A 23,805-nucleotide genomic window follows, 5' to 3' on the forward strand; every position below is an offset into this window, starting at 1 on the left:
GGAACTGATATGTCAAGGTAGAGGTTGCTTGGGCAACAAAATCACCTGACAGGGGTTTGTGTTCACCTGAAGAAGCTGGCAAGGGTATTGCCTGACAGAAGGTGCTAAAATTGATAAAGAGGGATGAGCGGATCTATGGGGTCTTTGGCTGTTTTGATTCTACCTCAAAAGGAGAAAGAAGCAACTTGGCATGCAGGGGCTGCAACAGGCAGAGGGTGTGTCAAGGTTCCTCCCCCACTCTGAACTCTAGGGTACAGATGTGGGGACCTGCATGAAAAACCCCCTAAGCTTATTTTTACCAGCTTAGGTTAAAACTTCCCCAAGGTACAAACTATTTTACCTTTTGTCCCTGGACTTTATTGCTGCCACCACCAAGCGTCTAACAAATATAACAGGGAAAGAGCCTGTTGGTGTTCTTGGGTAACATGGGTTTGATAGTGCCATAGATCCGGCCGGTGCGCCCTTCCAGCCATCCAGCAGACTGCTGTGAGGGGAATCCAAGCCTCTGGATCCCTGGGAGTTTTAAACTTCCCTGGGTCTCAGTGGGGTGCAGCACTGGTTCCCCCCTTGGCCTTTCTGGAACATTTCCTGGACATCAACTCCCAGTCTGCTACCCCTTCACGGAAATGGAGCTCCTCACACCTCCTGTGTTGGGCCCCCAGGCCACAAACTGATCCTCCCTAAGACACCCCAGTTACGTTTCCAAGTGGGCTCTTTCCCTGTTATATTTGTTAGACGCTTGGTGGTGGCAGCAATAAAGTCCAGGGACAAAAGGTAAAATAGTTTGTACCTTGGGGAAGTTTTAACCTAAGCTGGTAAAAGTAAGCTTAGGAGGTTTTCATGCAGGTCCCCACATCTGTACCCTGTCATGGGTGGATATAAACTGTTCAGGAAGGACAGAAAAGGTGGGGGAGTTGCATTGTATGTAAGAGAGCAGTATGACTACTCAGAGCTCCGGTATAAAACTGCAGAAAAACCTGAGTGTCTCTGGATTAAGTTTAGAAGTGTGAGCAATAACGGTGATGTCGTGGTGGGAGTCTGCTATAGACCATCGGACCAGGGGGATGAGGTGGACGAGGCTTTCTTCCGGCAACTAACGGAAGTTACTAGATCGCAGGCCATAGTTCTCATGGGAGACTTCAATCACCCTGATATCTGCTGGGAGAGCAATACAGCGGTGCACAGACAATCCAGGAAGTTTTTGGAAAGTGTAGAGGACAATTTCCTGGTGCAAGTGCTGGAGGAACCAACGAGGGGCAGAGCTCTTCTTGACCTGCTGCTCACAAACCGGGAAGAATTAGTAGGGGGAGCAAAAGTGGATGGGAACCTGGGAGGCAGTGACCATGAAATGGTCGAGTTCAGGATCCTGACACAAAGGAAAAAAGAGAGCAGTAGAATAAGGACCCTGGACTTCAGAAAAGCAGACTTTGACTCCCTCAGGGAATTGATGGGCAGGATCCCCTGGGAGAATAACGTGAGGGGGAAAGGAGTCCAGGAGCAGGGACAAACCATCCCGATGTGTAGAAAGAAGGCGACCAGCTTGGCTTAACAGTGAAATCCTTGCTGATTTAAATACAAAAAAGAAGCTTATAAGAAGTGAAAGATTGGACAAATGACCAGGGAGGAGTATAAAGATATTGCTCAGGCATGCAGGAGTGAAATCAGGAAGGCCAAATCACACTTGGAGTTGCAGCTAGCAAGAGATGTTAAGAGTAACAGGAAGGGTTTCTTCAGGTATATTAGCAACAAGAAGAAAGTCAAGGAAAGTGTGGGCTCTTTACTGAATGAGGGAGGCAACCCAGACTAATCTAATGGTCTTCTATGATGAGATAACTGGCTCTGTGGATAAGGGGAAAGCAGTGGACATGTTATTCCTTGACTTTAGCAAAGCTTTTGACACTGTCTCCCACAGTATTCTTGCCAGCAAGTTAAAGAAGTATGGGCTGGATGAATGGACTATAAGGTTGATAGAAAGCTGGCTAGATTGTCGGGCTCAACGGGTAGTGATCAATGGCTCCATGTCTAGTTGGCAGCCGGTATCAAGCGGAGTGCCCCAAGGGTAGGTCCTGGGGCCGGTTTTGTTCAATATCTTCCTTAATGATCTGGAGGATGGTGTGGATTGCACCCTCAACAAGTTTGCAGATGACACGAAACTGGGAGGAGAGGTAGATACGCTGGAGGGTAGGGATAGAATACAGAGGGCCCTAGACAAATTAGAGGACTGGGCCAAAAGAAATAAGATGAGGTTCAACAAGGACAAGTGCAGAGTCCTGCACGTAGGAGGGAAGAATCCCATGCACCGCTACAGACTAGGGACCAAGTGGCTAAGCAGCAGTTCTGCAGAAAAGGACCTAGGGGTTACAGTGGACAGGAAGCTGGATATGAGTCAACAGTGTGCCCTTGTTGCCAAGAAGGCCAATGGCATTTTGGGATGTATAAGTAGGGGCATTGCCAGCAGATCGAGGGACGTGATAGTTCCCCTCTATTTGACATTGGTGAGGCCTCATCTGGAGTACTGTGTCCAGTTTTGGGCCCCACACTACAAGAAGGATGTGGAAGAACTGGAAAGTGTCCAGCGGAGGGCAACAAAAATGATCAGGGGGCAGGAACACATGACTTATGAGGAAAATCTGAGGGAACTGGGATTGTTTAGTCTGCAGAAGAGAAGAATGAGGGGGATATTTGATAGCTGCTTTCAACTACCTGAAAGGGGGTTCCAAAGAGGATGGATCTAGACTGTTCTCAGTGGTAGCAGATGACAGAACGAGGAGTAATGGTCTCAAGTTGCAATGGGGGAGGTTTAGGTTGTATATTAGGAAAAACTTTTTCACTAGGAGGGTGGTGAAGCACTGGAATGGGTTACCTAGGGAGGAGGTGGAATCTCCTTCCTTAGAGTTTTTTAAGGTCAGGCTTGACAAAGCCCTGGCTGGGATGATTTAATTGGGGATTGGCCCTGCTTTGAGCAGGGGGTTGGACTAGATGACCTCCTGAGGTCCCTTCCAACCCTGATATACTATGATTCTATGTGCTCTCCCTTCATCAGGCATTTTTCCAGTTTGGAGGATAAAGTTAAAGTAGTTCATCATCATCATCGCCACTCCCTCACGGCCTGATGCCAGAGAACAAACACCACAAAATTCAGAGTCACCCAGCAAAAGGGTCCTACCTTCATAGTAAGGCTTTAGGTCACTCTGGATGGACAGCGGAAGGGACTCGTAGACAGCCATCTTCTTCTTAAGGATCTCTCTTTCCAGGGTCCTCAGGATGATGTTTGTCTGAGTGAATCAATTTAAAGCATTTGCCATTATCTTTTCAATCCCTCATTTGTAAAAACGATCTGAATAAACGGTTTGGAAGAGGAGACCTGATCAGGGATTTCGGGATGGGGAGGTGCTTTGCTTATTGGTTAGACCCAGAATCAAGGTGGAATATGCAGGTGTGGGATTTTTAAGGCCAGAGTTTTAGATACAAATATGTGAATTCAAACAGCCTGTGAGCTCCACATACCTTTTCCCAGCTTAAAGGCTAAAGAGCACCTGGTGCCTTCTAACTAACTTCATTACTCCTGTGGCTCTTGAAGATTCCCTGGTTGGGGGTGCAGACTTTGAGTCTCTGCTGGGTTTTCCACCTGGGGCCTGCGGGAAGTGGTGCGGGCCGAGGCATGCGCTGGCTGCCCTTCCCGCAGTCCCCATTGGCCTGGAGCGGCGAACCGCGGCCAGTGGGAGCCACGATTGGCCGAACCCGCGGACGCGGCAAGTAAACAAACCGGCCCAGCCCGCCATGGACTTTCCCTGAATAAGCGGTGGACCGGCGTTGAGAACCACTGCTCTAAGTTACACCAGGGCCAAACCAGTCCTGGAGTCAAAGTGATTTCTTCCCCCCACCCCCTTGGGTCCTGTTCTAAACACAGATCTGCTGCACCTGAGAGTCTGGCCCTGCATGGATGCCAGGTAATAAATGCTAAACACTGTGTGTTGGCTACAACCTACAGCTGTTCATGTCTCTTATCAGTGGGTCAGAAGGCAGAGTTCATCACAGAGCCGATCCTGCACTCCCTGAGAGTCCCCATCAACCATTGTTACTCTCCCATTGTTATCCCCATCCTGCAGCCCTCCTCGGCCCTGCCAAGCAGAGGGGCAGGATAGTGGATGACCCTTACCCCAGATGTGCTGGCTGGAAGGGCAGAGCACTCACTCTTATCTTAACCTCAACTTACTTCCTCAATGAAGAAGTTGAGCTTGCAGTGGTCACTGGTCACTGGGCTCTTCTTCCCAACCTCGCGGATTTTCTCCTGCACCGAGTCCTTGAACATGTCAAGGCAGGGTTTCAGCGAGGCTCTGGTCCCCTTTTGGATCCTAGTTGGATAATAAAATATGAATCATTAAAAAGACAAATGGGCTTGACACAGCTGAGTGGGGAGGTAGGAGGAGAAACAAAGGTGGCTCTAAGACATCTGTATCCCCCCCTCCAATCCCACAGCTGGCCAGGTGCCATGCTGACTCTGGCATAAGATAGAGCAGCCACAAGGCTAGTCTAACATCACCTGGACTGATCCCCTGAGAACTGTTCTGTCAGCTCAAGATCACTTGAATCCAGTGCACACAGGTGCCTATCGCACTCCCTCCCTCCCTCTGCTCAGCTCCAGATCACCCTCTTCGCTAGGCTAGGGGCAGCCGATGGTGTAAAGCTGGAATAGTTGGGAGAGTCCCCTAGGTGAGAGCAGTTTTAAGTGCCCTTTATACCAACCTAGTCCAGTCTGAGGATGTGATCTTAACAGTTTAATTCTCTGGGAAGGAGTGAAAACTCCAACACACCTTTCTATAGCACCTGGGTTAAACACTTTGACCTCCCCAGCTCTGCAGGAGCCACACCTCCACCGCCTCAACTACTGAATCATAGAATCATAGAATCTTAGACTATCAGGGTTGGAAGGGACCTCAGGAGGTCATCTAGTCCAACCCCCTGCTCAAAGCAGGACCGATCCCCAATTAAATCATCCCAGCCAGGGCTTTGTCAAGCCTGACCTTAAAAACTTCTAAGGAAGGAGATTCCACCACCTCCATAGGTAACAAATTCCAGTGTTTCACCACCCTCCTAGTGAAAAAGTTTTTCCTTATATGCAACCTAAATCTCCCGCACTGCAACTTGAGACCATTACTCCTTGTCCTGTCATCCGCTACCACTGAGAATAGTCTAGATCCATCCTCTTTGGAACCACATTTCAGGTAGTTGAAAGCAGCTATCAAATCCCCCCTCATTCTTCTCTTCTGTAGACTAAACAATCCCAGTTCCCTCAGCCTCTCCTCATAAGTCATGTGTTCCAGGCCCCTAATCATTTTTGTTGCCCTCCGCTGGACATTTTCCAGTTCTTCCACATCCTTCTTGTAGTGTGGGGCCAAAGCTGGACACAGTACTCCAGATGAGGCCTCACCAATGTCGAATAGAGGGGTACAATCACGTCCCTCGATCTGCTGGCAATGCCCCTACTTATACAGCCCAAAATGCCATTGGCCTTCTTGGCAACAAGGGCACACTGTTGACTCATATCCAACTTCTCATCCACCATAACCCCTAGGTCCTTTTCTGCAGAACTGCTGCCGAGCCATTCGGTCCCTAGTCTGTAGCGGTGCATTGGATTCTTCCGTCCTAAGTGCAGGACTCTGCACTTGTCCTTGTTGAACCTCATCAGATTTCTTTTGGCCCAGTCCTCCAATTTGTCTAGGTCCCTCTGTATCCTATCCCTACCATCCAGCGTATCTACCTCTCCTCCCAGTTTCGTGTCACCTGCAAACTTGCTGAGGGTGCAATCCACACCATCCTTCAGATCATTTATGAAGATATTGAACAAAACCGGCCCCAGGACCGACCCTTGGGGCACTCCACTTGATACTGGCTGCCAGCTAGACATGGAGCCATTGATCACTACCCGTTGAGCCCGACAATCTAGCCAACTTTCTACCCACCTTATAGTGCATTCATCCAGCCCATACTTCTTTAACTTGCTGACAAGAATACTGTGGGAGACAGTGTCAAAAGCTTTGCTAAAGTCAAGGAACAACACGTCCACTGCTTTCCCTTCATCCACAGAACCAGTTATCTCGTCATAGAAGGCAATTAGATTAGTCAGGCATGACTTGCCCTTGGTGAATCCATGCTGACTGTTCCTGATCACTTTCCTCTCATCTAACTGGGCTGAGCCCTTCTCCTTTTGGGCACCAGGGATGGATTGAAGCCACGGAGCTTTATTCACTTCCTTATGTGCCAGTATCCAACGCCACTTAAACCCCAAACGGGCACAGGGTGGCATTTCCCTAAGTTACTTAGGTACAGTGCAATTAACGAAAGTGTGAATGGCAGGTGGGAGCAGGCCTGCCGAAATCAATGGAGCTGCAAAATTTGTCAAGGTGTCACCTTAGTCTCCTGAAATCCCTCCTTAAACCCAGCTCTGCTGGGACCTACACAGCACCCCCTTGGGCCTGGCCTATGCTAGTGGCATCTGAGACTTCTGCTTTTTGCTAAGCCCACTTCATTTTGTTACTCATCTTCCTATCCATCACCAGCATTTGTCTGACGCCCAGACTGTGAGCAGGGTCTGTCTTCTTCTTAACATGTCCGCATAGTGCCTAGCACAGTAGGAGCCAGGATCTGTCACTGGGGTTCTGAGGCCCTACCATAACAATTATAAATGGTTGACAAGAGAGGAGAGTCAGGGCTGATCGTCTCGTCTACAGTCATAATAATGTGTCACGACTGGAGCTTGGACAGTCATGCCTAGTGGTCAGAGCAGGGATGGTTAGAGGCCAGGATTCAGAGTATGGGTCAGAGCTGTGGTCAGGAGTCCAACAGTGAGCCAAGAGGCATATCTTACAGACTAAGACTTTAAGGCCTGAAGGGACCATCATGGTCATCTAGTCTGACCTCCTGCACATTGCAGGCCACAGAACCTCACCCACTCACTCCTGTAATAGACCCAGAACCTCTGGCTGAGTTCCTGGAGTCCTCAAATCGTGATTTCAAGACTTCAAGTTACAGAGAATCCACCTGTCAAGGTTCCTTCCCCACTCTGAACTCTAAGGTACAGATGAGGGGACCTGCATGAAAAACCCCCTAAGCTTATTTTTACCAGCTTAGGTTAAAAGTTCCCCAAGGTACAAACTATTTTACCTTTTGTCCCTGGACTTTATTGCTGCCACCACCAAGCGTCTAACAAATATAACAGGGAAAGAGCCCACTTGGAAACGTCTTTCCCCCCAGAATCCTCCCAAGCCCTACACCCCCTTTCCTGGGGAAGGCTTGATAAAAATCCTCACCAATTTGCATAGGTGAACACAGACCCAAACCCTTGGATCTTAAGAACAATGAAAAAGCAATCAGGTTCTTAAAAGAAGAATTTTAATTAAAGAAAAAGTAAAAGAATCACCTCTGTAAAATCAGGATGGTAAATATCTTACAGGGTAATCAGATTCAAAACATAGAGAATCCCTCTAGGCTAAACCTTAAGTTACAAAAAGAAACAAAAACAGGAATATACATTCCATTCAGCACAACTTATTTTTATCAGCCATTTAACCAAAACAGAATCTAGTGCATATCTAACTAGATTGCTTACTGACTTTTTACAGGAGTTCTGACCTGCATTCCTGCTCTGGTCCCGGCAAAAGCAACACAGAGACACAGAGAACCCTTCCCCCCCCGCCCTCCAGCTTTGAAAGTATCTTGTCTCCTCATTGGTCATTTTGGTCAGGTGCCAGCGAGGTTGTCTTAGCTTCTTAACACTTTACAGGTGAGAGGGTTTTTCCTCTGGCCAGGAGGGATTTAAAGGTGTTTACCCTTCCCTTTAAATTTATGACACCACCATTTACACTAGTTTAAACCTCTAAGTGATCCATGCCCCATGCTGCAGAGGAAGGCAAAAAACCCAAGGCTCTCTGCCAATCTGACCGGGGAAAGAATTCCTTTCCGACCCCAAATATGGCAGTCCATTGGACGCTGAGCATTTCAGCAAGACACACCAGTTAGACACCTCAGAAAGAATTCTGTGTAGTACTTCAGAGCCCTCCTCATCTAGTGTCCCATCACCACCATTGGGGATATTTGCTACTAGCAGTCCAAGATCAACTACATGCCATTGTAGGCCGTCTTATCAAACCATCCCCTCCATAATTTATCAAGTTCAGTCTTGAAGCCAATTAGGTTTTTGCCCCCCATGGCTCCCCTTGGGATGCCATTCCAGAACTTCACTCCTCTGATGGTTAGAAACCTTCATCAAATTTCAAGCCTGAATTTGTTGATGGCCAGTTTATATCCATTTGTTCTTGTGTCAACACTGGCCCTTAACTTAAATAACTCCTCTCCCTCCCTGGTGTTTATCCCCCTGATGTAATTTATAGAGAGCAATCATATCTCCCCTCAGCCTTCTTTGGTTAGGCTAAACAAGCCAAGCTCTTTGAGTCTTCTCTCATAAGGTAGATTTTCCATTCTTTGGGTCATCTTAGTATTCCCTCTCTGCACCTATTCCAGTTTGAATTCATCATTCTTAAATATGGGAAACCAGAATTGCACACAGTATTCCAGATGAGCTCTCACAGTGCCTTGTATAATGGTATTAATACTTCCTTATCGCTATTGGAAATACCTCGCCTGATGCATCCAAGGATCGCATTAGCCTTTTTCATGGCCACATCACATTGGCGGCTCATAGTCATCCTGTGATCCACCAATACACTCAGGTCTTTCTCCTCCTCTGTTGCTTCCAACTGATAAGTTCCCAGCTTATAGCAAAAATTCTTGTTAGTTCCTAAGTGCATAACCTTGTACGATGAAATTTCATCCCATTTCTATTACTCCAGTTTTCAAAGATTGTCCAGATCTAATATGATATTCTGGTCCCACTCTGTATTGTCAATACCTCCTAACTTCGTGTCATCTGCAAATTTTATTAGAGCACTCCCACTTTTTGTGCCAAGGTCATGAATAAAAATGTTAAATAAGATGGTTCTCAAGACCAATCCCTGAGGAACTCCACCAGCAATCTCCCTCCAGACTCACAGTTCACCTTTCAGTATGACATGTCATAGTCTACCCTTTAACCAGTTCCTTATACACCTCTCAATTCTCATATTAATCCCCATCTTCTCCAATTTAACTAATTTCCCATCTGGAACTTTATCAGATGCCTTCCTGAAATCCAGGGAGATTAGAATCATAGAATATCAGAGTTGGAAGGGACCTCAGGTGGTCATCTAGTCCAACCCCCTGCTCAAAGCAGGACCAATCCCCAATTAAATCATCCCAGCCAGGGCTTTGTCAAGCCTGACCTTAAAAACTTCTAAGGAAGGAGATTCTACCACCTCCCTAGGTAACGCATTCCAGTGTTTCACCACCCTCCTAGTGAAAAAGTTTTTCCTCATATCCAACCTAAACCTCCCCCACTGCAACTTGAGACCATTACTCCTTGTCCTGTCCTCTTCTACCACTGAGAATAGTCTAGAACCATCCTCTTTGGAACCACCTTTCAGGTAGTTGAAAGCAGCTATCAAATCCCCCCTCATTCTTCTCTTCCGCAGACTAAACAATCCCAGTTCCCTCAGCCTCTCCTCATAAGTCATGTGTTCCAGGCCCCTAATCATTTTTGTTGCCCTTCGCTGGACTCTTTCCAATTTATCCACATCCTTCTTGTAGTGTGGGGCCAAAGCTGGACACAGTACTCCAGATGAGGCCTTACCAATGTCGAATAGAGGGGTACAATCACGTCCCTCGATCTGCTGGCTATGCCCCTACTTATACATCCCAAAATGCCATTGGCCTTCTTGGCAACAAGGGCACACTGTTGACTCATATCCAGCTTCTCATCCACCATAACCCCTAGGTCCTTTTCTGCAGAACTGCTGCCGAGCCATTCGGTCCCTAGTCTGTAGCGGTGCATTGGATTCTTCCGTCCTAAGTGCAGGACTCTGCACTTGTCCTTGTTGAACCCCATCAGATTTCTTTTGGCCCAGTCCTCCAATTTGTCTAGGTCCCTCTGTATCCTATCCCTACCATCCAGCGTATCTACCTCTCCTCCCAGTTTAGTGTCGTCTGCAAACTTGCTGAGGGTGCAATCCACACCATCCTCCAGATCATTTATGAAGATATTGAACAAAACCGGCCCCAGGACCGACCCTTGGGGCACTCCACTTGATACTGGCTGCCAGCTAGACATGGAGCCATTGATCACTACCCGTTGAGCCCGACAATCTAGCCAACTTTCTACCCACCTTATAGTACATTCATCCAGCCCATACTTCTTTAACTTGCTGACAAGAATACTGTGGGAGACAGTGTCAAAAGCTTTGCTAAAGTCAAGGAACAACATGTCCACTGCTTTCCCTTCATCCACAGAACCAGTTATCTCGTCATAGAAGGCAATTAGATTAGTCAGGCATGACTTGCCCTTGGTGAATCCATGCTGACTGTTCCTGATCACTTTCCTCTCATCTAACTGGGCTGAGCCCTTCTCCTTTTGGGCACCAGGGATGGATTGAAGCCACGGAGCTTTATTCACTTCCTTACGTGCCAGTATCCAACGCCACTTAAACCCCAAACGGGCACAGGGTGGCATTTCCCTAAGTTACTTAGGTACAGTGCAATTAATGAAAGTGTGAATGGCAGGTGGGAGCAGGCCTGCCGAAATCAATGGAGCTGCAAAATTTGTCAAGGTGTCACCTTAGTCTCCTGAAATCCCTCCTTAAACCCAGCTCTGCTGGGACCTACACAGCACCCCCTTGGGCCTGGCCTATGCTAGTGGCATCTGAGACTTCTGCTTTTTGCTAAGCCCACTTCATTTTGTTACTCATCTTCCTATCCATCACCAGCATTTGTCTGACGCCCAGACTGTGAGCAGGGTCTGTCTTCTTCTTAACATGTCCGCATAGTGCCTAGCACAGTAGGAGCCAGGATCTGTCACTGGGGTTCTGAGGCCCTACCATAACAATTATAAATGGTGGACAAGAGAGGAGAGTCAGGGCTGATCGTCTCGTCTACAGTCACAATAATGTGTCACGACTGGAGCTTGGACAGTTATGCCTAGTGGCATCCACTGCTTTCCCTTCATCCACAGAACCAGTAATCTCATCATAGAAGGCGATTAGATTAGTCAGGCAGGACCTTCCCTTGGTGAATCCATGCTGACTGTTCCTGATCACTTTCCTCTCGTGTAAGTGCTTCAGGATTGATTCCTTGAGGACCTGCTCCATGATTTTTCCGGGGACTGAGGTGAGGCTGACTGGTCTGTAGTTCCCAGGATCCTCCTTCTTCCCTTTTTTAAAGATTGGCACTACATTAGCCTTTTTCCAGTCATCCGGGACTTCCCCCGTTCGCCACGAGTTTTCAAAGATAATGGCCAATGGCTCTGCAATCACAGCCGCCAATTCCTTTAGCAGTCTCGGATGCAACGCATCCGGCCCCATGGACTTGTGCACGTCCAGCTTTTCTAAATAGCCCCTAACCACCTCTTTCTCCACAGAGGGCTGGCCACCTACTCCCCATGCTGTGATGCCCAGCGCAGCAGTCTGGGAGCTGACCTTGTTCGTGAAGACAGAGGCAAAAAAAGCATTGAGTACATTAGCTATTTCCACATCCTCTGTCACTAGGTTGCCTCTCTCATTCAGTAAGGGGCCCACACTTTTCTTGGCTTTCTTCTTGTTGCCAACATACCTTAAGAAACCCTTCTTGTTACTCTTGACATCTCTTGCTAGCTGCAGCTCCATGTGTGATTTCGCCCTCCTGATTTCATTCCTACATGCCCGAGCAATATTTTTATACTCTTCCCTGGTCATTTGTCCAACCTTCCACTTCTTGTAAGCTTCTTTTTTATGTTTAGGATCTGCTAGGATTTCACCGTTAAGCCAAGCTGGTCGCCTGCCATATTTACTATTCTTTCGACACATCGGGATGGTTTGTCCCTGTAACCTCAATAGGGATTCCTTGAAATACAGCCAGCTCTCCTGGACTCCTTTCCCCTTCATGTTATTCCCCCAGGGGATCCTACCCATCAGTTCCCTGAGGGAGTCAAAGTCTGCTTTCCTGAAGTCCAGGGTACTTATTCTGCTGCTTACCTTTCTTCCCTGTGTCAGGATCCTGAACTCGACCAACTCATGGTCACTGCCTCCCAGGTTCCCATCCACTTTTGCTTCCTCCACTAATTCTTCCTGGTTTGTGAGCAGCAGGTCAAGAAAAGCTCCCCCCCTAGTTGGCTCCTCTAGCACTTGCACCTGGAAATTGTCCCCTACATTTTCCAAAAACTTCCTGGATTGTCTATGCACCACTGTATTGCTCTCCCAGCAGATATCAGGAAGATTAAAGTCGCCCATGAGAACCAGGGCATGCGATCTAGTAGCTTCTGCGAGTTGCCGGAAGAAAGCCTCATCCACCTCATCCCCCTGGTCCATTGCGTTTAGATCCACTGCGTTTCCTTTGTCTACAAAAATCACTTGTTTTCTCAAAGAAAGAGATCAGGTTGGTCTGGCACGATCTACCTTCTGAAAACCCCTGTTGCATTTTATCCCAATTTCTGTTTACCACTATGTCCTTAACTACTTTCTCTTTCTTTTGTTCTAAGACCTTGCATACAACTGAGGTCAAACTAACAGGGCTGTAGTTTTTCAGATCTCTTTTTCCCCCTTTCTTAAAAACAGGTTGTCAGGGTTCCCTCCCCACTGTGAACTCTGGGGTACAGATGTGGGGACCCACATGAAAGACCCCCTAAACTCATTTCTATCAGCTTAGGTTAAACCTTCCCCAAGGCACAAATCCTTTCCTTGTCCTTGTACAGTATTTCTGCCACCACCAAGTGATTTAGACAAAAATCCAGGAAAAAGGGCCACTTGGAGTCCCTGTTTCCCCAAAATATTCCCCCCAATCCCCTTCACCCCCTTTCCTGGGGAGGCTTGAGAATAATATACTAACCAATTGGTTACAAAGTGAGCGCAGACCAAACCCCTGAGTTTTTAGCACGCTGAAAATCAATCAGGTTCTTAAAAGAAGAATTTTATTTTTTTAAAAAAGTAAATGACTCACACCTTCAAAATCAGAATGGAAGGTAACTTTACAGGGTAAATAAAAAGATTTAAAACACAGTGGATTCCCCTCTAGGCTTAGGTTCAAAGTTACAAAAAACAGGAATAAATCTCCCTCTTAGCATAGCGAAAATTCACAAGCTAAAACAAAAGATAATCTAACACATTTCCTTGCCTTTACTTACAATTTCTGTAATTTTATATGTATCATTTCAGGTATCTTTTCAAGAGATGGTTTACCTGCTTGGTCTCTCTCTCTCTCTCTCTATCAAGAGAGGGAACCAAAAAAAAAAAAAAAAAAAAAAAAAAAAGCACAAACAAAACCTCTTCCCCTCCTCCCAGATTTGAAAGTATCTTCTTTCCTTATTGGTGTCTTTTGGTCAGATGCCAACCAGGTGATTTGAGCTTCTTAACCCCTTACACGTAAAGGGATTCTGTACCTCTGGCCAGGAGGGATTTTATGTTACTGCATACATAAAGGTTGTTACCCTTCCCTTTATATTTATGACACAGGTACTATATTAGCAATCCTCCAGTCATAGGGTATGACTCCCGAGTTTTCCAGATTCATTAAAAACCCTTGCTATTGGGCTTGTGATTTCATGTGCCAATTCCTTCAATATACTTGGATGGAGATTATCCAAGCCCTCTGATTTAGTCCCATGAAGCTGTTTAGTTTGACTTCCATCTCAGATGAGGATATGGAAGTACAGTAGAAATTACCACATTTCCATTAGCCACCCTGTTACTACCCCTGAGCTCCTCATTTGCCTTATTAAAAACTCAGGCAAATATTTGTTTAGGTGTTAGGCCATGTTTAGATTATCTTTGATCTCCACCCATCCTCAGTGTTTAGTGGTCCTCCTTCTTTCCTTGTTTTCTTTTTATTTATATGGCTACAGAACCTTTTACTATTGGTTTTAATTCCCTTTGCAAGGTCCAACTCTGCTTGGCTTTGGGCAATTCTCACTTTTTCTCTATACTTTCTGACCTCCAAGAGGTAGCTTTCCTTGCTGATTCTTCCCATCTTCCATTCTTTGTAGGCTTTCTGCTTTCTCTTCATCACCTGTTTGAGATACGTGCTCATCCAGCTTGGTCTGGTAATGCTTCCCTACAAATTTCCCACCTTGCTTGGGATCCAGGCTTCAGGTAGCTTCTGCAACTTTGATTTAAAGTAATCCCAAGCCTCCTCCACATTTAGATCCTTCAGTTCTTCACTCTTCTATGAGGTTCTCACTACACACTAATACCAAAATCTAAAATGGCATCACCTCTTGTGGGTTCGGTGACTCTTTGGTGAAGAAATCTGTCAGCCATCACATCCAGGAAAATCTGGGCCCAACTATTATTACTAGCCCTTGTCCTCTAATCTATATCTGGGAAGTTAAAGTCTCCCATAATCACACAATTCCCAGTAGTATTTATTTCACTAAAAACATTAAAGAGGTCTCTAGCCAGATCAAAATCAGATTCTCGGGTCTGTAGCAGACCCCCAGCACTAACCCAGTAGAGCCTCTGGTAGCTTTCTTCCTCAAAGTGATTTTGACCCAAAACAGACTCTGTTTTATCCATTCCATCACTCCTAATGTCCTTACAGTCTGCCTCATCATTAAAATACAATGCTGCTCCACCACCTTTACCTTTAGTTCTGTCTTTTCTGAACAGCACGTACCCTTCAATACCTGTATTCCAGTTGTGACTACTATCTACCATGTTTCTGATATCCCTATAGTGTCTGATTTCACTTCCTGCACCAGTAGTTCTAGCTACTCCGTGTTGTTCCTCAGGCTCTTTGCATTGGTATACAAACATCTTAAATGTTGTTGGTCGGCTTTGCCCAGATTCCTCACCCAATTGGGTACAATCATTCTACTGCCAGTATCACCCGTCTGTTACCTTCACAGGTATTGGCAGTATCTTTCCTGTTAATGTCCATTCTCCTACCTACTGCTGTATTCTGTCTTTCTTGATTTTCCTCCTGGTCAATATTAGAATCAGGCGTGGAGATTGCATGAGCATCTCCCAACCCCCTCCCCCAAGTTCCTCGTTTAAAGCACTTTTAATCAGTTGTGCCAACCTCCATCCCAGAAGTCTATTTTCCTCCCTACTCAGGTGGAGTCCATCCCAAGGGAACAGTTCTCTCTCCATGCATGCCTCCCAGTGATCAAAAAAGAAAAGGAGTACTTGTGGTTAAACATCCAAAGCCCTCCTGATAGCACCACTGCCTGAGCCATCTGTTGATCATCATAATTTTGTCTCGCCTTCGTTATTCTCCTTCCACGGAAGATGAGATTCCATTTCCTTAAACTTCTTCCCCAGTCTGGCACAGTCTCCCTTGGTGCGCTCCAGAAAGAATCTACCGGTATCATTTGTTCCCATGTGAAATACGGTAATGGATTCTTGCCTGCTCCTGTTAGGATCCTGTTCAGCCTCCAATCCGCATCCCATATCCAGGGCTGTATTTCTAATTAGGCACATGCCTAGGGGCGACAGCATTAGGTTGCCAAGTATGCAATTTCCTAGCCTAGTTGGGCTAATTTTAGCAGTCGTGAGTTGCGGTACTTTGAGCTATTTTGCTGCCCTGCTGCCGCTGGCCACACTGCTCGGGAGGGATAGAGCCTCCTGATCTGCCCTGCTCCCTGCTGAGATGCCCCACACGCTGCTTGTCTCACATCATGCTTCCTCCCCTTAGCCATTTGCAACATGTGCAGAAGTCTTGTCTGGGAGGCAGAATTTGCCAGAGGCCGCTGTGGTGCCAGATCAGCCTGAGCTGGCTCGAGCTGACTGGTCTTGTGAATGGCAGCAAACAGCTGGCAGGCAGGTGGTGGGGGCATTTTTTCCTCAAGTCACAGCAGCCTTCTCAGAGCCAGGTTAGGAGGCAGAGCGGGCCACAGAGGGCTTCTGGAGGGCTCCAGGCAGGGCCACGTGGGGATGCAGGAGGGGGGCTCCAGGCGGGGCCACATGGGGATGCAGGAGGGGGTGCTGAAGATTCTGTGCCTAGGGGCACGTAAATTGTAAATCCAGCCCGGCCCATATCTTAGCGCCCATCAGACAGCACACCCTTCTTTTCTCCGGATCAGCTCTGGTGACAAGCCTGTCTGTTCTTCTTAGTAAGGACCCCCCAATCAGATAGATCTGCCTCATCTTGGAGGTGGTGCGATTCTCCAGCCTTTTTTCTGGCTGCAATTCCTCTTGTCTTTTGTTCTCTCTTGCAATCTTCTGCAAGTCATCCCCAGGAGGATAGAGGCTCTCTCTATTGACTCTTCCCCTCTGCTTTTAGGGCTAGCCACTCTTCTCTTCTTCCTTGCCCTATCGCCTTCTGTTACTGCCTGCTGTGCTCCTTCTTCATTCTCCAGCTCAGCAAATCTGTTCCTGAGCTCTATTTCCCCTTCACTAGCCGGTCTTTCCTCTGCCTGGTTCTTGTAGTCACATGCTTCCTCTGGCCACTTTCTTCACCCAGCAGTCTACCCTCACAGTTCTCCAGTCCAGCTTGCATCTGAGAGTCTTGACTTTTCCCTTTAGCTTCCTCTCACCTTCTCTCTATCATCCGCTCGAATACCCTTTGAAATTCAGCCTAGTTTCCACTTGCATCTCCAAGCCTTGGATCTTCTCTTCCACCAGCTCTATCGTGGCATTTCATGCAAACGAAGCTCTTTTCAGGTATCCGCTCCAGGATAATGTACATCCTGCAGCTTCCACATCCAGTCATCTTCATTGTCTCTTCCATTCCTTGGGTCACTACCACTGCTGCCTTTGTATCTGTCATAACCTTCCTGCTTAAGGTTCTGTCAGGTGGAAACAAAAAACAAACAAACACCAAACACTACCTCCCGCAAGCTCCCCTTATAAACTCGAACTCCCCTGTTTTCTGTTCTGTTTGCTCACTCTTGTGCCACTGACTGGCTGCTTTGCTGCCTTTATAGGGCTCCTAATCAGGGAAGTCCCACCCTCTAATGGGGGAAGGCCCATCCCCTAATTGGGGCTCTGCTATGATCAAAGGCTCTGCTTCTCTCATAGCACGCTGGCCCCTATCAGCCCCTGCAAACTGAAACAACCACCACCACCACACAACACACAAGAACTCGCTCACTTCCCCTAAGGAACAGGGGCTTGTCTCCTCCCTTCTCCTCCAATGGAACTCCCACTTAAATTCCACTGGTTTCAGCTCCGTTTGCTGGTAAATTCCACTGGTTTCAGCTCCGTTTGCTGGTTCCTGTGCACATCACTACAGCTAGGGAGTTCACCTTGTTTCACAGACACTTCCTGGCACTCCTCCTGGGTTTAACTAAGGTGCCTGGACCAATCAGGGGCCACGAGGGAAGCTGTCAGCCTGGCCTTCCCAGGTGGTACTTCCTGTGCTGTTTATCTCCACAGGGTCTATATCCGTGGTTCTCAAATGTCTGTATTGGTGACCTCGTCCACACAGCAAGCCTCTGAGTGTGATCCCCCCTTATACATTAAAAACACTTTTTATCATTTAACACTATTATAAATGCTGGAGGTGAAGGGGGGTTTGGGGGTGGAGGCTGACTGCTCATGACCCCCCCATGTAATAATCTCACAACTCCCTGTTTGAGAATCCCTGGTCTATATGATAACACATGTAGCCCTACCGTGGCCGCTGGGTAGTCATGTGGAGGTGTCAGCCGTCCTGCACACCCAGGTTCTAGTCCCCACAGAACCTCACGTCATGCTCCAGCTGGAATGGGGTTGGGGAGCTGGTGGGGGACTCCACCAGACTGGGTTACCCAGGAGGGCCAGAGAACAGAGTTCTGCAGGATCCTGAGGCCAATGGGGAGCCCAGATAGCCCTACCAAAGGGGGCTCGGTGTCTTTGCAGCCTGAGTGGGACAGGGCTCTTCTCACCTGAATATGTTTGCGAACTTTGGGTTGATTTTGTCATAGATGGGCTGAGCGAGGGTGACATTCAGGTCTATGCGGGCGAAGACCCGGGACGCATATACACCATTCTTCTGGCACACGGCTTTCAGGGTCTTGTGGAAGCCTCTGTAGCCAGTGTCTCGCTGGATAATTGGAAACACAGTTGTAATGAAATGGGTATGGGATACATTACATACAATTTGTATTACAGTAGGACCTATAAACCCGAGTTAAGATAGGGCCCCATTGTGCAGGGAGCTGTACATACATGCAGAAGAGCTGGAAGGTGTAATTTCCAGCTGAAATACACATATCCACACTAACTCTGATCTGTCCAAGACCCTAGGTCTGTACTTGGGGCAGCTAACCCCCAGGGCCGGTGCAAGGATGTTTTGCACCCTAGGCGAAACTTCCACCTTGCGCCTGTCCCCCTGCCCCCAGCCCTGCAGCAGCTCCCCCCTCCGCCCTGAGGCGCCCACCCTGCGGCAGCTCCCTGCTGCCCCCTCCCTCCCTCCCCTTGGCCCGGGGAGCTGTGCGGCAATTCTCCGCCGCCCCCTCCCTCAGCCCAGGGAGCCGCATGCGGCAGCTCCCCGCCCCAGCTCACCTCTGCGCCGCCTCCTCCCCGAGCATGCTGCCGCTTCTCCCGCCTCCCAGGCTTGCAGCGCCAGTCAGCTGTTTGGTGCACGAGCCTGGGAGGGAGAGAAGCAGAGTGGGGCGGTGCTCAGGGGAGGAGGCGGAGCAGAGGTGAGCTGGGGCGGGGAGCGGTTCTCCTGTGCACCGTGCCCCCCCGCCCATTACTTGCTGCAGGCGGCCCTCCCTCACCCCTCTGCCCCAGCTCACCTCCACTCCACCGCCTCCCCAGAGCGCGCTTTTGGTCGCCCCCAACCACGTGGCGCCCTAGGCGGCCCCCTTGTTCACTTAGTGGTTGCACCGGCCCTGCTAACCCCCCAAACTCCCAACACCCGTGCCGCCACTGCTACACTTCTATTTGTAGTGCATTCACTCGATCAGATGCCAGCTGCAGTGTAGATGCACCCATAATGAGAGGCAGGCTCTGTCCTGAAGAGCTACTCTAACCCACGTGCTTTACCCTGAAGCATTTGACTTTGTCCCTTCACGGGAGGCGGGAGATACAGTGGGGGAGAGACATGGATCTTAGCTGGTTATTCTGTGTCTTTGCAGAGACATGCAGACATGCAGCAAGCAGGGCAGGACAACTCCGAAAGACCCAGAAACTTCCAGAACAGGGCATGGCAGTTACCTGATGAGCTCAGTAGTGGTTAATGAGGCTGTGTAGCTTTGCAGGTCATACCCAAGTCACCTCTGAGAGCTGAGCCAATCAGCGAATGGGGGAAAGTTATAAATAGAGGAATTAAAAACAGCCCTGTGGACTCAGCAGCTGAGCGAAGCAGGACCAAGAACTGAAGTTGCTGTGAGGGCTGGGTCCCAATCCCTGCACTACTCCGGGTACAGGTCAGTGCTATTCCAGCTTTACTTACTAGGGAAGTATTAGGATAATATTGGTCCATAGTGTGACGTTGCACTCCATATGCTTTATAAAAATATGCTTGGAATGTGAATATAATGTAACTGGAAAATGCTTTATGCAAAAGGTTTCTTGTAAGGAATCATTACAAATCTTATAATCTACTGAGTGTGTTAATCCTATTTGTATGAATGTATCATTCTTGAATCTGAAGCTAGAAATATGAAGTATTACTCTGAAGTCTTATTGTAATTATGCAAAGTGTGGGCCATTAATGGTGGTTTAGAATCTTGATGGCTCCCATTGACCAGGACAATTGGTTGTAAATGGCTCTGTTTACTTGTAAGCCTTCCTGTATACGTGGGAGCCAGCCAGTGGGTAATGAAGTCTCACAGGCCATGTGAACATGTCATATGATACTGGAATCCATCTTAAACCTGGTGTTTTTCCATTTAGAAGGAGGGGTGGAAACCCAGAGAGAGACAAAGGATTCCCTCCTTGTGCCAAAGCTATAAAAGGGGGTGGCACAGAACAAAGGGGGCTGCAGTCATGAGAAATTCCATAGTTACCACCTGAGCTGGAACTAACAGAAACTGTACCAGGGAAAGGATTGGGCCCAGACTAAGAAGGAGTCTAGTCTGTGAAAGAAGCTAATTGGAACATCTCTGAGGGTGAGATTTATCTGTATTCAGTTTCTTTACTGTATTAGGCTTAGACTTGCATGTTTTGTTTTACTTTGCTTGGTAACTTACTTTGTTGTGCCTGTTATTATTTGTGCCTGTTATTATCACTTAAATCCTACTTTTTATACTTAATAAAATCACTTTTGTTTATTATTAAACCCAGAGTAAGTGATTAATACCTGGGGGAGCAAACAGCTGTGCATCTCTTTCTATCAGTGTTATAGAGGGCGGACAATTTATGAGTTTACCCAGTATAATCTTTATACAGAGTAAAACAGATTTATTTGGGGTTTGGATCCCATAGGAAACTGGGTGTCTGGGTGCTGGAGAGAGGTGACCTGCTGAGCAGTTTTTAGCTAAAGTCTGCAACTTTGGGGGCGTGGACCAGACCTGGGTCTGTGTTGCAGCCGGCTAGCGTGTCTGGCTCAGCAAGGCAGGGTTCTGGAGTCCCAAGCTGGTAGGAAGGCTCAGAGGTAACCTCAGCACATCAGGTGACAGTCCCAAGGGGGTCTCTGTGACCGAACCCGTCACACACAGCGGTGTGTTTTATGGACCTAGAAGGAGAGCGGGGGGTGGGGGAACATTTATTACCTTTAGTGGTGTAGCCCATAGAGCTAGCTTAGCCTTTTATTTTACTTAGCAGTAACGCAAGGAACCTACAGGCCTGTATCCTGTAAGGCACTGACTTAACCACCTTAGGATAAGTAAAGTACGCCTATGACCCTTAGCATAAATAAAATGGCCCGGCAGTTCTCAGTTCCCCAAAATCTAGGGTAATAGCTTGCTCAAGAGAGGGAGTTGGTATTTAACGATACCAGGCAACTGCAGAAACACTGAACTGATACTGGGCTGGGATATTTTAGGATAGAATTGTTGGCAGATGTTTAACCACAAACTTGTATTAGCAATAGGTGACATCTATGGTAATGAGCTAAAGGCATTAATATGTTAACCTATCAGATAAGGGCACCCCCATATTATGAGGGTGAGGAAGTCAGATTTGGACATGGGAAGCTGGGTATCTGAATGAATATTCATGATCGCACCTAGGCCCTACTGACCCTTCAGCTCTTCATTGTTCTTATCTACCACTGACCTTTGGGTGTTGGGGGTCTGAACCATCAGACTCATTTGGCATGCCAGGAACAGGGCTACTCCTTTGTCTTTCACCATCAGGTCCCCTAGGAAGGGTGTGAGTATAAAAGTATATGACCATATGGAGGGGATGACACCACAGGTATCCCTAATGCTATATTACTGCTATTTGTTTTTGTGGTTTGGAACTTCCTTGTCTTCCTTGATTGTGTTAATAAAAGTGGCTAAGGCTTTGCTTTGCCCTCAGCGTGAGTGTCTTTGCCATGCACCCTGGGTTCCCTACAAGATATTGAACTTATTTGTTTTAATTCTGTTGAGTCTGATTCTGGAATGAGAATCTATTAGCCCCAGCTCATTAAATTAATATCAAATGGCAATCAGTACCATTAACAACCATGCTACAGAATCTGTGGAACTTATACTTAGCTCTCAGCTAACTGCTCTGAACTGGGATTCTGTCTTGGTTACAGAACATGTGAATGGGGAAGCACTTACTGAGGGGAGGGTCTGTGAATTCTTGCCCATGTTAGCTGGGTCTATGGGGAGAAGATGGTGCCCTGTAGAGTGTGAGGTTTGTAGAGATCCAGGGAATGGATATTTTATAGGCTGATCCCAATCCCTGCACCGCTTTGGATACAGGTTACAGATTTGCGTTTCACCAGCAACTGAGAGGCCCAGTCAGCTACTGCCCCAAGGGCTGGAAGCTGCTAGCTGGGGAGCTCCCCAGAGGGTTTGTTCGTTGCCAAGGTCTGAGTGTTTGACAGGAGTGTTCTCGAGCTCTGAAGAGTCTAGGTGACACACATGACACACCACGGTCGCACTGCAAAGACTGAGGGCTTGTCTACACTGGGGCTTTACAGTGCAGCAACTTTGTCGCTCAGGAGTGTGAAAAATCACCCCCCGAGCGCTGCAAGTTTCAGCACCGTAAAGTGCCAGTGTAGACAGTGCACCAGTGCGGGGAGCCGTGCTCCCAGTGCTGGTAGCTACGCCCCTTGTGGAGGTGTTTTTCTAGAGTGCTGGGAGAGCTCTGCCGCGACTACACAAGCCACATGGCACGGCTTTAACGTGGACAAGCCCTGAGAAATCATCTTTGAGAGGAGATCAGAGGCAAATGTGTTTTGATGTGTGAGCTAAAATACAGACAGAGTTACACTGAAACCTTATATTGGAATGTTTGTAGCCAAAACAAAAGGCGGAGAGTCTGTATAAGCAGATTTACTGTCTAAGAGCTTTTGTTTAAAAGTTCTTCACAGTATTCCAAATGCGATTACAATGTTGTATACAATTTACTGTGTGTTTTGTGAGCACTCAAAGTTTGTTTTATCAATAAAGTGTCCGGTCCTTCCCCAGGAAATGACTGGGAACTATGACCCTCCATTTATCAGGGTTTTACATACAATAGCCCCAGAGTTACAAACAGAGAGGTTTGACTCTCTTTCTGGAAAGACAGAACTCTGGCCAGAGCGTCAGCAAAAAGCTAAGTTGAGGTGCAGGAAGAAGGGGAGTGGGATAGATCTATACAGAATTTTGCGTAAGCACATCCTGCCCTTTCACTTACTGTCTTAATAGACTGACGAAGGAAGGATTATTATCTCTACCGTACAGATGAGGAGCACAGGCACAGAGACTAAGGCCTGGTCTACACCTAAAATGTAGATTGACATAACTATGTTGCTCAGGGATGTGAACGATTCACACCCCTGAGAGATGTAGTTAAGCTGACCTAAGCCCGGTGTAGACACTGTTAGGTAGATGAAGAATTCTTCTCTCGACCTAGCTACCACCTCTCAAGAGGGTGGATTAACTCTAGGATAGAAAACCCCTTCTGGCGCAGTAGAAAATATCTACACTACAGTGACACAGGTCAAGTTGAAAAGCATCTTACTCTGCAAGTCATCCCACTGAGGGCTACTCAGGGGAGCAAAGTACTACTCACCCAAGTAAAGGCAGCAGAATGGAGCCCTACATTAATTTGGGGCTGGATTCCAATACCCTTACTCACTGAGTAGCGCTGGACCCCACAAGGAGTCCCACTGATGTAAGTGGCTACTCCATGAGAATAAGAGAATCAGAATCTAGCCCATAACATGCTGCTCTCCTCTGGTGCCTTTCATCCAGTGCCCTTTACAAACTTTAATTAATCCTCTCAACACCCAATAATACTACATAGCCCTTATAGGACTTTCCGCCACAGATCTCAAAGCACTTCTCAAAAGTTAATAAGCTACAGGGAAGCAAAGGTGGAGGTGGTTGCTGGCCAGAGAATGAAAGCTGCACATGAGGTCTAAGTCAAGAGCTTGCTACTCACTGTAAGGAGCTGAGAGAACGCTTTTTGATGAGATAATTTTGCTTGCTTCGCGCCTTCGTTAAGGGGCTGTTCCAGCTGGGCAAAACATTGCTCAATCTCCTTCTCCAAAGCCTTGATCTTGTCCTCCACAAAGCCTTCCAAGCCGCTCTGCTGATAGTGATCCTGCAATGGCAGATCAGCACAAGACACATCATTGTGCAGCTGATGCTGGAGGCAAAATAAAGATACACTCCAAGATTTCTCCTCGCGAGAAACCGCAGCGCAGGCCTGGGTTCGGTCAGCACCTGGATGGGAGGCA

At 47.5% G+C, this 23,805-nt stretch overlaps 1 protein-coding gene across 1 annotated transcript in view; it reads right to left on the minus strand.

Moving 5' to 3' along the window:
- The window catches only part of NUGGC (nuclear GTPase, germinal center associated), a 79,876-nt gene that overhangs the window by 20,034 nt on the left and 36,037 nt on the right, over positions 1-23,805 (minus strand). Inside the window, exons 12-15 of the mRNA XM_074946756.1 lie at positions 23,508-23,669; positions 17,921-18,078; positions 4,217-4,355; positions 3,167-3,275 (exon numbers count right to left, since the gene is read on the minus strand). Coding sequence (XP_074802857.1) covers positions 3,167-3,275; positions 4,217-4,355; positions 17,921-18,078; positions 23,508-23,669 — 568 coding nt within the window. The remainder of the gene's footprint in view (positions 1-3,166; positions 3,276-4,216; positions 4,356-17,920; positions 18,079-23,507; positions 23,670-23,805) is intronic.

The sequence above is a fragment of the Natator depressus genome, chromosome 3 (genome assembly GCF_965152275.1).
Source record: "Natator depressus isolate rNatDep1 chromosome 3, rNatDep2.hap1, whole genome shotgun sequence".
NCBI classification, from domain to species: domain Eukaryota; kingdom Metazoa; phylum Chordata; order Testudines; family Cheloniidae; genus Natator; species Natator depressus.